Raw genomic sequence first — 16,568 nt, 5'->3', positions numbered from 1 at the left:
ATTTTTTGTTGTAAATGACGCGTGTCACAATATAATTGTTTCCCACATGATACTCTTACCATTTTCATCTAAATTTTGGACCGAAGTTAGGTTTAATGACCTATTTGTGTTTTTTACTTTTTCTTTTTTTAATTGAATTGGAAAAAAGAGTTTTAGGGAAGAATTTTTCTCTTTCTTGATCTAAATGGAAAAGAGAATGTGAGATCCTTTGAGAATGCTTTCAAAAACAAAATGGCAAACGACCCACTTAACAAGATCATGTGCACGAAAATTTGCATGACGACACTTTCAAAGCGTTCCAACTTTGAACTTCAAGAAATTATTTGCAACTCACTTAAACCACATAGAGTAATTTTATATATGTTTGTTTTTTTAATTTTATTAAATTGATAAGCTTTAATCACCAGAAAATACGGTCAAATGACATTATCAACTTAATTAGAAATTAATTTTTAATTGACAACTTAGATTTGGAATATTGGTTATCCATTAAACTCTTCATTTGTCTATTCTTCTTTTGGCCACTAGTCCTTTTTTTTTTTTTTTTTTTTAATTTGGCAAAAAAATAAAAGAAAAAAGAAAAAGTTGTCTCTAACAAAAGGGGAAAACGGTGCATTAAGGTCTATGGAAAATTGGAAAATACGTCCCGAAAAAAGGTCTTTCGAAACCGGGTTTTCCTAAGAACCGGAACTCGAAGCCAGATTTATAAGTATTTTCTTCCATTAAATAATTACACAGATTTTATTTTTTCTTTTTTCTTTGGTACCAATAATTACTTTGAGAACGGAAACAAGGAGACTTCATTAAACCAAGGCATTATAGGCATAGTTCTTCTTGATCCATTTGATGCTCCCAAAGCCTCTTCTCTCTCTCGCTCTCTCCGTGCAACAAAACCCAGGTTAGCTTTGAACCCAATTCATCAAAAATTTCATAAACCAAAGCCTTAATTCACGCGTGTGTTGTCGCTTCGCTTTCATTTGATGGAATTTCTGCACGTCTGCGTATGTGTGTACTGTAATTCAATTCTGTTGGGCTGTCACTTTTTCATTCTCTCATTTTACCTAACAAAGTTTTGGAAAATTATGTCGGACCCATGTGCTTTGCTTTGAGTCCAAGAGCTTTGTTGCATTGTGTTATGTTTTTTCTTTTCTTTATATTTCTTTTTTTGAAAATTTTTATTGATGGGTATGGGATTTAATGTGTGCTTCGTGTATGATTTTGCGGGAGAGTTCATGGGTCGATTCATTTAGTGCATATGTTGCTTCAGATTTGGTATTTGGAGCCAACATTTGGGTTTATAGAGACCCATTTGGGGTTGTGTGAATTTGGGATTGTGAATTGGTAGTGGGTTTTGGAGAATGTGGGAATGTTGTGGCATTCGGCTTGAGTTCGTGTTTCAGCATTGTTCTGTTTGATGTTTTAGATTTGTGTAGTTGGTGAGTGAGGAGAGAAAGGGTTCCTTGTGAAGATGGCCGATGCGGCAGGGTTTATAGAGGCTGCAGGATCAAGATTTGGTTCGTTGGAGTTGATTGGGAGAGGATCATTTGGCGACGTCTATAAAGGGTAAGCGTTATTGGTGCCATTTTTCTTCTTAATCACTCTGTATTGTAATACACATTTGCTTTCTTGGTGAACTTGTAAGTGAATTTTATGTCGTGCTATTGGTTTTGCCATCTATTCAAGGTTGTGAGATCCCCATGATTGTTGCTTTTGCAGAATAGTGATCTTTTGTTTCCCTCCTCCCCTTGCAAGAACAGGATGGAGGGTGAGATCATTAGTTCATGACCCAACTTTAAATTTATTTAAAGTGGCATCATGATAATTCTATATAACATGCACTAATTTTTTTTTAAAAGTGATGATCTTATAATTAAATCATAAGTAACAAGCAATTCATTGAAGAAACGTAGAGGCACAATGCCCAAGTACACGGGCTGTACACAAGAGAGAACAATTATGTAGTAATATAATTTGTGAATATTTTTTTTTCCCTAATACAGTATAATACAAAAGCAGGAACTTGTTTCTTATTTAGTATGTTGCCCAGTGAGAATAAAAAGAGCCTAAAATGAATCATGTTTCTCTCTGATTTAGGCCAAACTAAAGTGTTAATCCATAAAGTTAAATTTGCCGTGCACTGTTCAATTTTAATCTACATTTAGGAGCTGGCAGTACAAATTATCACTCTGAGCACTTGATTGTTGGGCCTGGCACCCATTCTCAGTCATTGCGCTAGTGGTTAGTTTATTGACTTGCATTTTCCATTTCAATCTGGTAGTTCAATTACCCAAAGCTTGTACCAATCACATCGAACAGTATAAGGTTGAATTAGTGGCTCAGGTTACGTTGTGTATTAATCATATTGTAGGATCCATGGTTGGACTAGTCGCACTCATGTTAACTTTCCATAGTTATGAAGTCATCAGATCATTGATATAGACATGTGATCAGTGTATAAATATTTTGGTTGCTTAGGACACAACAAAAAACCAGTAACTTACCTGTTTTCTAAGTGATTAAATATGCCCCCTTTTTTGAGATTAGGTAATGATGTTGTCAAGAGATTATGTGCACACTTTTGGATTTGAGTGATTCGTTTGTGTCCTTTAACAACTATGTAAATTATGTTTGCACTGTTAATTAATAATAAAGGAAGTATTCTTATGTAGTTTTTAGTACTTATCAGAAGATTCAGTTTTTGTATTTTTGTGGAACCATGCAATTTATGAGGGAATGATGATTGTTGGCTCATCAGGACGTTGATGTGAAGTAGGGGTACTTTTTTTTTTTGATAAGTAAAGATTGTATATATCTAAAAAAGCGCAAAGCGCCTCTTAAGTACACAAGAAAGTATACATAGGTAACCCACCACAAAGCCCAACAAAACATCCCAAGAAGACCCAACCCAAAAGACCCTACAAGGAACCACAGTCAGAACTAAAACCACAAACGTTGATGTGTAAGAGTTTTTATTGTTGACGTTGATGTGAAGGATTTTGAATGAGTTACTGATGCTTCATGTAAAAAGTGAAGCCAAAGTTGGTCCTACTGTATAGTAGTGAGATTCAATCCCTTAGAAAATTTCAGAGTGGATTGAGGAAGATGATTGGTGAACCTTGGTTTTGACATTAAGATATTTCACATTTGCTATTGCAATGCTTTATTTGCCCCCTTTAAAACCAAATTGATTAGGACAAATTTCACTAGGTCTTTCCTATCTTGCATAAAACATATATCCTGTAATAGCTAAGGAGAACATTTGTGTTAATATCCTACTCATATGGATATAGTATTAAAACAAATAAGTGAACACTGGCCTTAAATAGTGACAGATGAAGATTGAGGATTCATGTAGTTCTCCCCAATTAGTTTGGACTATGACTTAGTTCAGTTGAGTTGAGTAGCTTATACAAATGTATCAAGCATAAAAAAGGCTGAGGTGGCACCACTATCCCTTCTATCAATTTTAGTTGTGCAAGCTAGATCTATTGGGAATTAACTATGGCCAATGCACGATGTGTTGGAAGTGTGCAAGCTACTATGACTTAGTTCAGTTGAGTTGAGTAGCTTATACAAATGTATCAAGCATAAAAAAGGCTGAGGTGGCACCACTATCCCTTCTATCAATTTTAGTTGTGCAAGCTAGATCTATTGGGAATTAACTATGGCCAATGCACGATGTGTTGGAAGTGTGCAAGCTACTATCTATGTGGCCTTGGATCAGAAGCCGCCAAATGATGTACATGGGGCACACAAAGAAGACAAACTAGTAAAAATAAGTTACACTATACCTAGGCTGTTGTAATTGTTTAAATAAATCAATGATATCTTGAAGAAATCAACTTCTTGTTTGGGCTCTAAGTGGAAGGCTTTTGCAGGAAATCAACTTCTTCCAAATCAATTATTTTAATTCACATTTTGTTTTGTACTTGAAGCAACGGGACATGTTGCTTTCATTGGAGTGGTGCATTCACTTGTTTGACTCTTTGGCTCTGTCAAATACCAATGATTTTGATGGATATGCATGTTAGCTTTAATCTTAGTTTGTGAGTGATCATGATTGTCTCATGTACAGATTTAATTGTAGTTTGTGAGTGATCATGAAATTTAATGTTTAGTTAAGGTGGTCATTGAAGTTCAATCATCATAATCTGATGAACATTTGCAATGTGCTGATGACCCTGATGCCTTTCCTGATTTGCAGGTTTGATAAGGAGCTAAACAGAGAAGTAGCTATTAAAGTAATTGATTTGGAAGAGTCGTAAGTAGATACCTTCCCACGTATTTGTTTTCAAATTTTTAGATTTTAATTTTAAACATCAGATGCTTGCTCTTTCTGAGATTATTTTATTTTTTTAATGAACTTAAGATTTTTGTTTTTCTTTGGGTTGTTTCTTCTTCTCATATAAACCTTTTGAAAAGCACAAAGTGAAGGACAAAATGCCCAGGACCACCTGATAACATGTTGTGTGAATACTAAAAAAACCAGTATTATTACATGGAGACTTAAAAATGTTTTAAGCCCTTGCCCAAAACATGAAACAAGTAGGAATGTCTGTTATGTGTCTGATAAAACTTTTGGGCACATTCCCAAATGGCATGCTTAAAAGGATTTAACTAGAAGTTGCCCGCAACTTCCTTCTTATGTCCTTTTGTTGCCTTAATAAGAGTGAGCAATGCTTGTGTTGGATGTGCTATGCTACATAATTTAACACTAGGATACTGACGAAGAACAACCAGAATCTTTAACAATTTATCAGTATCCTCAAATCCTAGGTGGTAAGTTTCAACATGCTCTATTACTTGTATCCCAATCCAGGGGACTTGGGGACATTTTAGAGGGTTCATGTTCCTATTTCTGAACTTTTTGCACTCAGAATTCATTATTGAAAGTAATAAACTAATAACCTGAACTGTTGTTTTCATTGACCAACAATAGAAAAGTGGGGAATCAATTTATCACCTCACTCTTCATTGTGAGGTGGCAAGAGAATTATGAAGTTCTTTTTCCAGTTGTTTGGTGTTGCATGGGTTATGCCTCGAAGGGTGAGAAAGTTGTTGGTGAGTTGGAGACGACAATTGGGACACTGTTTTGCTTTGGAATTGTGGAGGTTGGCTTCTTTGCATTTAATACGGTGTTTTTGAAGAGAGTGGAACACGAGGAGCTTTGAAGATCATGAGACTGCAATGTTAGAGTTGAAGAAGATGCTGTTCCAATCTCTTTATTCATGGATAGTACCGTTCAATAGTTCGACCGTTTCTAATTCTTAGAGTTTTTGGAGTTTATTCTATTTCTATACATTAGGATTCTCTTGTTACTTCCTGTGAACTAAGGTTGCACTCATCCGCGCTTTTAATGAATTTGAATTACTTACAAAAAAAAAAAAAGAAAAAAAAAAAAGACATATACTCCAGTTTAGTTTCCTGCTGACAGATCACATATGCCTTCCACTCTTTGAGCAAATTTCTTACTTAAGACATTTGTCCCCCTCATTCAACCCTCTCACATTTCATGATAGCAATTTAGGCTTAATTAAGAACCAATAAGAGCCCTTCCCTTAGTCTTCCTCGGGTTTGGTCTCAGCGGTGGCTTGGTGGAGCCCCGCCCAGTCTGGTGGCACTTTGGGGACTTCATTGTCAGCACTTGCGGTTGTTGATTGCGTTACATAGCCTTATCCGCGGATTTCTGCCACAGTGCTTCGTCCATCATATAGTGCCAGTGGTGCATCTGGGTCGCACTCTTTTACCCGGGGGGATAGGTCACACCAATGGTCCTTCTTAAGTCTGGCAACACGCTAGTGCAGCCCTCGCCGAGGGCTGATGTCCTCTCTCTCTCCCTACCTCTGTTTTAGCTAGGGTTGTGGATGGGTCAGCTCATTTATGTAGTGAGGACGGATGGTGATGTCTGTCTGCCTTTTTCTTTTGAGGAGTTTCTTCCCTCTCTGGTCTGTGTTGCGCAGGCAAACCCAGATCGGGTTTTGGTTGCTAGGGAGGAGGTACAACATAAGGTTATGCAGGGGGGGTAGTGCAGGTGCCGTGAAGGGAAAAGGCCTTGTGGGTGGTGTGGGGAGAAGAGGTGCTTGCGCTTCCTAGCCTAAACCTTGCAAGATGGCTTCTAAGAAGGGCTGCTTCCTGGGTTATGGACCTTTACCGGGCTGTGAAGCGGGTTGTGAGTTATTCAACAAGGCTGGTGGTTCTCTGGAGGCTTCGTCTCCCTCCTTTGAATTGCTTGTGGGAGCTAAGGGGGGTGTTCAGCAAAAGGAGGGGTGTCTTTTGGTTGGGTTGGATGAGGGTGATTATATTGGGAATGGGATGTATGTTGCTCTGTGTGGTGATGGTGAGGTTGGAGAGGTCCTTTCTTCCCCTTTGTGTATTTATCCCCCCGTTGCGTTGGGAGACTCCTGGTACTCAGATTTGGCTCTTCATTGTGTCAAGGAGATATGTCCTATTGTGGGGATCTCTTGTGTGGGTAACGAGGAGAAGACTTTGGCTCTTTTGACTTCTATTGAAGAGGAGCATCGTTATGAGGAATTGTCATCTCTCTCTAATCTTGGTATTAAAGGCATCAATGAGTTAAAAAATTTGGAGTGCTCCATCAATTGTGATGCTAGAGGCGAGTGTTCAAGCCATGGCAAAGGCAAGACCCATGTCTCTTAGCGTTGTGTGCTGTTTATGGGAGTGTCATCGTGTGGGGCTTCAGTTGGTATTTTGTTTTTGTGGGACTTAAGGGTGGTGGAGAAGTTGTGTGTGGGTGATTTCATGTTGGTTGTAATTATAACAGGGTGGTTGTTCTTTCCTTTGTTTTTGAGGGTGTTGGGGGGTTCTTGCTCTTTCTAGTTGGGTGTTTCCTTTTTGTGTACTTTTGGTATACGTAGGGGCGTTTTATGCTTTTAATAAAAAAAATTGATTACTTATAAAAGAAGAGAGCCCTTCCCTTAATTTTGTCTCAGCTAGAACTCCCACCTTTCGAAACATAATTTAGAAGACATGACAATCTTTTTAGTTCTCTATTTTCTTTGCTAACTAGTTTGGAACTAGAGGCCAACTCCTTTTGGGAGTAGCTCGCTTCTATTGCTGTAAGCAAGGTGATTAGCTCCTCTTTAAAGCCCGCACATGATAACCCCACATGACGAAGGATTTCATTCACTTTTTGCAACACCCAAGTTGAAGACTCACCTTGCACCAAGAAGTTTCTCATTTGCATTTGTGGTGCAAGAGTTCAATGGCAAAGGTTCCTTCCAAGAGTAAATTCCATATCCATACAAGGTGGGATCATAATATCACAAGAACTGAGCCATTACTCACCCCACCCCCACACACACCCCCCCCCCCCCCCCCCCCCCCCCCCCTCCTCTTCCTCAATTCCTCAAGGACAGAAAGTAAGGGAGAAGGAGAAAAGTCTGGCAAAGGAACCCACTTTCCCCCTTGAACCACAATAGTCCACTCTGAAGGATTAGTATCTGAGTCAACACCCAAGGGGCCTAGACTGGTAGCAGGGCTAATACACCCTACACAAACACCCAAATCAACCCGGCTCACCGAAGAAGCCAGTGGAGATCCTCTGGGCTGGGTGGAGCTCGTGCACCTAGGCCCTTGCCCAAAGAAACAGCAGCCCCAGCCCACATCTTTGCCACCCACTAAAAAGTGGGTTTAAACCTTGGCGAAGCACGCGTTTCACTTGGGGGTAAATCAGCCTTTTTTTCCTATTTAACGCACGTTTGACTTGGTCCAAAGTTTGTTATCCTATTAGATTTATTTCTTCAGTACAGAAATTGATGACATGTTTCTTTTTCTCTGCTTCATTGTCTTTTTATGTGACTTTGTTGGCTAGTGAACACACTTTCCGGCTTACAGCATGCTTCATATTTACTCGATGCTTGTCTGACTGTTGCTTAGTGAGCAATGTCTAAAACTAGCTTTTCCATTGCCTTCTGCAGAGAGGATGAAATTGAAGACATTCAGAAGGTATTACTTCACAATTTTGTTCTGCTAGTTTATCAAATCTACCATAATTTTTTTCTTTTATAAGTTACAAACTCACCTTGTCAGTCTTGCACCCATAGCCTCACCTTTCAACCTGTTCGCATGATGGGAGAAAGTGCCATTGAGTTACAGCTTATTGGCTTAAATCTTCAATAAATGAAGATCATGTTGCTTATCTATCTTATTTTTATGCCAGGAAATTTCTGTTCTGTCACAATGTCGATCTCCATATATTACTGAGTACTATGGTTCCTATCTCCACCAAACTAAACTATGGATCATAATGGAATATATGGCCGGTGGCTCTGTTGCTGACCTAGTAGGTTACTTCTATTGCTTGTACATGTTTATTGCATGAAAGTTTGAAGTTGCTCTCTTTTAAGGATTTGAGTACTGATGAAAATGAGATCTTTGTCTTTTTTATTGTGCAACCTCAATAAAAATCGTATTTCCTCTATAATTGGCTGGTTTTATATTTTGGGTTTGCTTTACAATAAAGAATCTATTGCCTCATATCAGAGCAATATCAATGCTCATCTAAACTTGGAGGAGAACTAACTTAGTGGCGCGGATTATAGAACAGTTGCTTCATATACTATGCTTACTTTAGTATACTACATTCGTGTTTAGTGTTATGCTAATTGAGGCTGTATACAGTTGATGACAAGTGCACTTATTTCTTAGGTACTTATCTTTATGTTCTTTCTCTTGTATGGCTTTCCCTATTTTCTATATATTTTTTTTCTGTAGTTTCTTCCAACCTTGTATTTTTTTGTTAAAAGAAGGAAAGAAAGGAAGAAAAAGAAAAAAGAAGAAGAAGGAACTACAGCGATCTTTTATTATTTAGTTATAAAATGCATAAATGGTCTTCGCTTTAGGGTTCATCCCTTATGTAAACCATCTTATATGTTCCAGTAGCTACTACATCGAAGGCTGCATCTCTTGGGAGTCACTTATATAAAATCACTTGTGGTTATTAGGTAATTGAGGCTCTCAGCAGCAGAACAACAGATTGGCTGCTATCTTAGTGGTATTGTTTTCTACAATGCTATGTACACTTTTATTCCCAGGCTTAGAGTTTAACATGCAGGCACCTTTGGTGAATGGCATGTTGGATGATGTTGGCCACAAAGAATAGGGGGCAAATTATCTGGTTTTTGGGTGTGATTAAGAAATAATGCAGAACTGGTTGTGTTTCATCTTTTGTTGATACATGGATCCTTTGCGAGACTAATTGTGAACAACTTCGTAACACCACTTTAAAGTTTCCCTTACCTTTTCATATTCATCCATGTGGAATAAACAGTGTGATTTTGTTAGCAAAGATGGTCTTTGGTTAAGTATAAAGGAGAAATCGACTTCAACCAATTCTCAATATATTTGGGCGTCCACATCCATACCGTCCATGCACTGACAATGAAATATGAAGTCAATATCTGATTTGGGAAGCCATCTATACTGGGTCACTATAGATGTCCATTCAACTTAACATATCACATGCGTAATATGCATGGATAGAGAAATATATCCAGTGTTGGCTTAGTTATACCTGAAGTGTATAAAGAATTGGCCATGGATATTGCTTTTGCAAATGAAAAAATATATAAACTGTAATATCTTTAGGTTTGCTTAATTATTTTACCAATGTTTGACAAACTTCTTCTGCGTACTTTGAATATCAAGGGCAACTTCTAATTGAAGTTGATAGATTGAGTTGTTTCTTTTCCTTTCTTTTTATTTTCATTTCTGTGTACGTCTTTGTGAATGCAAGCATGTGCATATATACACATGCATATTTGTGTTGAAGATAATTTTCTACATTGCATAGATGTCTTCCTATATAGTTTATGTATGCTTGAGCCTTCTTCTTTCATCAATGATATTATTCATGACCACAAAAAATGCTATATTGCATATACTCTTCTTGAAACTAACAGAGCTTCTGCTTCTGCAGCTCCAGTCAGGTCCTCCGCTGGATGAAATGTCAATTGGTTGCATATTGCGTGACTTGCTGCATGCAATTGAATATCTGCACAATGAAGGAAAGATCCATAGAGATATTAAAGGTATTCTTCTTTTCTCTGAATATCCATATAGCAGAAGTTCTGAGAAATTTTCCAAATTTACTCTGTTCTTAAAGATTTGGTACATTTGATATACAGTGTATGAATTTTTTGTTTTCCCTCCACCTGCAGCAGCTTCATAATAATTTTTCAAGTGAACTTTCTTCCTTTTCTTTGTAAAATCTTTGTTGTGACATCCTATATGATGATTTTTGCAGCGGCAAACATTTTATTGACCGAGAATGGTGATGTTAAGGTATAACTTTTATGCTCAATGGGGCCTACAATTTGCTTAATTTTGTATGAAGGGTGACTAAGTGGAGGAACATAGATAATATGAGTTGAGTTACATGGATTTGCTTGTGGCCTTCTGCATTGAGTGGGTGACCTTGTCACAGGTTGCAGATTTTGGTGTTTCTGCACAATTAACAAGGACTATATCAAGAAGAAAGGTACTCAAGTTTGCCAAAGCTAAATTGTTAATCAGTTAACTGTTGGGATATGCGATTTAAATTTTTCTTATTATGACTTTGGATATAGTTGAGGTGCCTTGTTTCATGATCAATGTGTCTCTTCTTTTCTGTTGTCATGAGCAGCGGGGAAGGGGGGGTGGGGGGGGAATCAATCTATTAGTGGAATAATTGGTGGTTTCTTGGTGATGCACTAATTTGTTTAACAATAACAGACATTTGTAGGAACGCCTTTCTGGATGGCACCAGAAGTTATTCAGAATTCAGACGGCTACAATGAGAAGGTATCTCTGGAAACAGTGTTTTGGATCTTTTCTTTTGGGAGTTTTGATCAGTGTTGCAGCTCTTGCACCCTCAAGCCCACTCCTCACTTCCCTTTCACCTCAATTTCTCTGTATCAACTAGTTAAGGCCTTGAACTTTGTCACACGGGGCACCCTTTTCTTGATGCAGGCAGATATCTGGTCTCTGGGGATAACTGCAATTGAAATGGCCAAAGGGGAACCTCCACTCGCAGATCTTCACCCTATGAGAGTGCTTTTTATCATACCTCGAGAAAATCCACCACAGGTTATCTTATTACTCATTTGATTCTTCTTGGTAAAGAATATAGAATACTGATGTTCTTTGCCTGATGGAAACATCATTCTTCACATTTTAGAAGAATCATGATTCGTGTTTTTTGTGCAGCTGGATGAGCACTTTTCCCGTTTTATGAAAGAATTTGTTTCATTGTGTTTAAAGAAAGTACCTGCAGAGGCAAGTAATTATTGCCTCCAAATATCTCCCACTTATTATTTCATATTATTTTTCCTGTTGAATATTCTGGGGTGTGGTACAAATAATCACATAGTGCATGTCTTTGAAATGGTAATTTATACCTTCCATATTGGACGTATTCAATTGAATTCAATATCTTGGATCATATGGGCTTCCTTTGCCACCATTGTGGTAGAGCAAACACCGTCTTCACTCTTCAGCATAACCCATTTAACACCAAAGAGCACAAAATGAGCTGACCACTGTCCTTTGCTAGGAAGCATAGATACTTCAAACGAGTAACCATACCCGCATCAGATACATAAATGAATACTCCTGGATACTGCATAACTCTTTAATCTCTCTCTCTATGAAACTAATTATTTAGACAGATTTTTACTCCTTTTAGCAAATGTTGTATTTAAAAATGTTTATCATGTCCATATCGTCATGTGTATCCCATATCCGTGTTGATGCTTCCTAGGTCCTTTGCAGCAGGGTGATGGAGCAACATATAACTATTTTGCCACTTCACTAACTCATACAACACCAATCGGCTATAATTTCTTCCTCTTTATCATTTTAACTGTAATTTTTGAAGTGAGTTGGTTATTGGCATATAAGCAGTCTTCCTTTTATCTGGATGCCATATCTTTTGATGGAATGTGAAGAAAAATGCGTATGGATATTCTTTTGCATGGTAAATCATGACATTTATCAAGAAAACAATGCTAGTCTGGCTAGTTGCTTTGGGGGCAAAGGTCCTCACCTCTAATGCAAGTCTTGACTATAAATTAAAAATATGTTATATGTCATTTGTTGCAATATCTTCTAGCTTTTTTCAAGTTCTGTAATGTTTTTTTATTATATTCTTTTTAATCAATTGCAGAGGCCAAGTGCCAAGGAACTTCTCAAACACCGTTTCATTAGGAATGCTAGGAAGAGTCCAAGACTTCTGGAGAGAATAAGGTGCAATGTGTTGCTTTGTGTTTGTTTTCTTTTACTTTTTCTCTCTACTTTATGAATTTGGTTATTGAAGTTCAAGTGAGTGAACATCGATGAAACAATTATAATGTCATGCATCTGCGTCAAGACAGTATAGATTTGAGGTGCCTAGGGGAAATTAAAACATCCTGTACTGCACTTGAGGTCTCAGTTCTTAAAACACTTTCTTAGATGCATGCACCAGCATGCTTGTCATGGTAATAAAATGCTAAAATAATGTGTTGGTGCAAAGGCCGCTTATTATTAACATCCTGCCTTTTATTTTCTTGATAGAGAGCGTCCAAAATACCAAATAAGGGAAGAAGACGAAGACATTCCAAGGAATGGTCATAAAGCTATATCGGAGGCATCTGATACTGTTAAGGTGAGAAGAGATCCAAGAGGAGAAGAAACGGTTCGAGCCAGGTATGTTGACTCTGTTGATTACTTGTGCTTTGCTTGCCTTTTTTTTTTTTTTTTTTGAACTCTTACTTACATTTTCTAATCTGCAGTGGTCAAGGGAAACCCCTGAAAAATGCTGGATGGGACTTCAGCATTAGTGGATCACAGAGTACAGGGACTGTTCGGAGTGTTGTAAGACCGCCTCCAGTAAGAGAAAGGAGACCAGAAAATTTATACAATCATGCTGCCCAAAGAAGAACACTCGAGAGTGGTAATCAATGGTTACCTACATCCGGAAATGCAAATCATGCATTGCCAGAGGTTTACTCTGGGAAAAATGCTAGAGAAGCATACCACAATGAACATCAGGATAATTTCCATGATGATGTAATCATCTCTCTCTCTCTCTCTCTCTCATTTGTCTAACTCTGCCTGTTTTTTGGCTCTAGTGAGTTGTTTTATATTATGGATGAAAGATACGGGATATGGCTACTTTATGTTGGGGGATGTTATACGTAAGCACAAGTTCTGATAGTCACCCTTGTTTCAACAGGCTAAAAATCAGCCAATCTCTGTATGTATTTCAGCTAGTAACTTGGGGCGTTTTATGACCAGATTAAAGCTATATCGAGTTACGTTTTGGCACATGGGATTATCTGGGTTAATCAAAGACTTAGCTTTCTTCAGGAGTTGCCTAATAGAGTTTGTACATTATTTGGAGGAAAAACAATACAATAAGATGATTTAATTTTGTGACTAAATTAAACAGAAGTGGTTGGGATTATTCAAGTATTGCGATTAGATTAAGCAGCTAAATTTACCAAATTTGAGCTTCTAATAATCTACTTGAAGTTGATTATCCAAGTTTCAAGTTAATTGGTTTTCAAAACATTGATGTACAATAAACCTCTTAAGTGTCAAATCTTCTAATGTTAATTGAATTGCTCAATTTCCAGGATGAATTATCTGAAAGTGGGTCGGGAACTGTTGTTATACGATCGCCGAGGGGATCTCAGTCATCTCCATTTCGTGATCAAAGCATGCTAGTATGTTTTCTGTCCGGTTGTTATTAGAAAATTGAAGTGCGTACTTCTCTTTGCTATGCTAGCCAGCATTTGATTTGAATTAACTGCACTGTGTAGTCTAGCAGCACATACACATCTTTTGAAGATTCATCTACCAGTGGAACTGTAGTTTTCCGTGGCCAACATGATGATTCTGATTCTCCTCGGACTCCAAAATCCAGATTGGGAATTCAAGAGAGAACTTATACTGCCTCACTTGAAGACAGTGCAACAAACCTTGCGGAGGTTGTTTTAATTTCTCATGTTACTTTCAATCTTTTTTATATTACTTCTAATGTGCCTAGCAAACATAAATAATTAAGAGTCAACTTTTTAAGATTAGCTCAGAATATAATCTGAGCTAATTCCCCAAAGCTTAGAATTAGCTCAGATTATATTCTAGATGCTTTTTTATTTGTAAATTACTCACCCAGTGGGTCTTCAACCCAAGTGTACACCCTCCACCATGTTCTTATGTGAATTATGGTTGAGATGTGTCTTCATGCGTCGGTTTATTGCATTTTCTGAAGTAACCCAAGAAAGTTGTATATATTTCCAAATATAATTTTGAAATGCCCAAGTTTGTTTAATTACTCCCAGTGTGACATTCTTAACCCTATTTTTCTCATTAAACTTCATGATCTTTCTACAGGTTTTATTCTGACATTTTTAAAGATTTTCCGGTTCAATAATGTTTTCACCACTTGGGTTCCTGACTTCCTATCTGACAGATCTGCTGATCAATATCAGAGTTTGATATTATTATTGGCTTTCCTAATCTGGAATGTGCTGCTAAACTTCTGTTTTTATATGCAACTTCTGTTGAAAAGCTTTTCAATTATTTGGTTGATATGTCTAATTAGGCAAAGGCTGCACTTCAAGGAGGGTTGAAGAGAGGAAATGCAAGAGAAAGATCTGCAGTGGGAAAGATCAACAATGAATGGCAGGAAAATATTAGAGAGCAGATGACAAGCAGCTCAGATTCTTCCAGGTACATCTATTTGCTGACATGCTGCTAGTCTTTCAGCGGACAAAGTTTTCCTCCAAACTGGGTTGGAGAAATTTCTTCCAACCTAGTCTGTAAAAGTGACATGTGTTCTTTGAACATGTGAGATGCACATGTTTTTTTAATAGCAGGGATGAAGTTGAATAAATTTTACTAAAAACTTATGTGCATCTCACATGTTATTAAAAAAAGGTATACGTGTCACTTTTATAAATTAGGTTAAAAGAAATTCCTCAAACACAGTTTTGAGGAAAATTTTGTCCTCTTTCTGCTGCTGCTGCAAAAAAAAAAAAAAAATCAGGTTTTGGTTATTACAATTTTTTAAGAACAACGTTTCTACCTCAGACATTCTCGTGAATACTTTGATGCACAAAAAGGATTTTCAAGATCACAGCATGCAAGTGATGATGAAGAAAGTTTAAAAATAGCATCATCATCTGTGCCATTGTCGGTTTTGCTTATTCCTTCACTTAAAGAGGTGAGCACCCAAAAGTGGCTTCTTTGCATCACTTTCTTGAATTGTAATTTTATTTGTTGGGTGATACAAAGCTGCTTTTTCTAATTACGATTTGTCAAGAATGAGCCACAGTTTTTCCAGTAATGAATTCATATCTCATAGTTAGTTTGTTGTCAATGAAGTGGGGCTAATTATTCTGAAAATGGGGGTAAAATGATACTGTGACTGGAAAGAGTTTATAAATGCTAAAAACATAATTGGTCTTATTAAATTCTGTCACTGATACTGGTGCATACAATATAAATTATTTTAAGATATCGTCATCATGCATTTGTTTTCAAGTTATGTTCAATGAGTGACTTCAACCTCCTATTTGGTGTGTATAATGTAGGTCATTGCTGAAGATCCAGAAGGTTCGGTTGTGCGTGCTGTTGCAAATTCACTCATGAATATGGAACGCAAGAAGCCTGGATCTTGTGAAGGTCTTGTAAAGAGTTTGCTTCAGCAATTGGCAAGGTTCATAATCTCTGTTCACATTCTCGTCTTGATCCCATGTCTTATCACTTAAATTGGTGCGTTCTGTTACACATAGAAATTCATGTAGAAGATAAAATTGTCTGCAGTTCAAAGGATTCTTCACTGAAAGACCTACAGGAGCTCGCTGCTCGCTTGTTCACCAAGGGCAAGACAATGCCTGAAGAAATGCAAAATGCAAATTCAGAAACAGATAACAAGAAAAAGCAACCGAACAAGGAACTTAATTCAAATTCCAATTTAAGCCCACTTGCAAGATTTCTGCTCTCAAGGTTAGTCAAGTGATTGTCTCTCAGATTGTTGTGTTTTGATTTTAGAGTGCTCATTATCTTAAGTAAACTCATCTTGAGACACTTGTCACCTGAAAATAAAAGATTTAAGACAACCAATTAAAGGCAAACTCAATATGTATATGTGCTTTAAGTGTCTAATTTGTTTATGCAGATGGCAAGGCCAAGTTTCACGGGATCTCAATCCATCTTAATTGAAGATGTTTGTCCATGATTGCACATCTTTTTTTTTTTTTTTTTTGGTAGTGTGTTTCTTGTTTATGCATTTATTCTGATTCGATGTACATATCATCATTGTAAGAAACTGTGTCTTTATTAAATTTATATGATTATTTTTCGTTATTCACATTTTTGTTTTGTAGTGGCAGCATTGCTATAATTAGGGGTTTGCTACTATTACATTAAAATTGTAATGTTATCACCGATAATTGTATTTATTGAATAATTTTCAGTCTGGTTTGCGGTGAATGAATGACCAAACATTTTGATAATGACTTATCTTTTTCAACTCTTCCGATGGTTTAAATTTTGTAATTTTCTTCCTCTTCCGATGGTCT

The 16,568-nt window shown here is 37.2% G+C and overlaps 1 protein-coding gene across 3 annotated transcripts; it reads left to right on the top strand.

The window, feature by feature from the left end:
• The first annotated feature begins 729 nt into the window (after positions 1 to 729).
• Positions 730 to 16,512, top strand: LOC132174834 (Protein kinase superfamily protein). 3 transcript variants are annotated; one of them, XM_059586527.2, is made up of 21 exons: positions 730 to 898; positions 1,424 to 1,563; positions 4,205 to 4,261; positions 7,938 to 7,965; positions 8,180 to 8,302; positions 9,938 to 10,049; positions 10,265 to 10,302; positions 10,445 to 10,498; positions 10,732 to 10,800; positions 10,969 to 11,085; positions 11,206 to 11,274; positions 12,164 to 12,243; positions 12,553 to 12,684; positions 12,771 to 13,047; positions 13,617 to 13,706; positions 13,803 to 13,970; positions 14,588 to 14,715; positions 15,076 to 15,208; positions 15,579 to 15,703; positions 15,811 to 15,993; positions 16,166 to 16,512. In XM_059586527.2, exons 2-21 carry the CDS (start codon positions 1,469 to 1,471, stop codon positions 16,203 to 16,205), a joined length of 2,118 nt encoding a protein of 705 aa, XP_059442510.1. In that variant the 5' UTR covers positions 730 to 898; positions 1,424 to 1,468; the 3' UTR covers positions 16,206 to 16,512. The 3 variants fall into 3 exon arrangements, with proteins under 3 accessions (XP_059442510.1, XP_088370752.1, XP_059442512.1); XM_088514626.1 differs by lacking the exon at positions 8,180 to 8,302 and having other exon boundaries at positions 731 to 898; XM_059586529.2 differs by lacking the exons at positions 730 to 898; positions 1,424 to 1,563; positions 4,205 to 4,261; positions 7,938 to 7,965; positions 8,180 to 8,302 and adding an exon at positions 8,907 to 9,013.
• Positions 16,513 to 16,568: the final 56 nt, after the last annotated feature.

The sequence above is a fragment of the Corylus avellana genome, chromosome 3 (assembly GCF_965113065.1).
Source record: "Corylus avellana chromosome 3, dhCorAvel1.hap1.2, whole genome shotgun sequence".
In the NCBI taxonomy this organism is placed as follows: Eukaryota; Viridiplantae; Streptophyta; class Magnoliopsida; order Fagales; family Betulaceae; genus Corylus; species Corylus avellana.
Note: the sequence above shows the minus strand (reverse complement) of the source record. Positions and strands in the feature narration are given on the sequence as shown.

What these genes read in the sequence shown, in the direction of transcription:
- LOC132174834 (XM_059586527.2), top strand. Translation starts at nt 1,469, where the DNA reads ATGGCCGATGCGGCAGGGTTTATAGAGGCTGCAGGATCAAGATTTGGT. An exon ending in TTCGTGATCAAAGCATGCTA is followed by an intron (nt 13,707 to 13,802) that starts GTATGTTTTCTG and finishes TGCACTGTGTAG; the next exon opens with TCTAGCAGCACATACACATC. An exon ending in GCAAGATTTCTGCTCTCAAG is followed by an intron (nt 15,994 to 16,165) that starts GTTAGTCAAGTG and finishes TTGTTTATGCAG; the next exon opens with ATGGCAAGGCCAAGTTTCAC.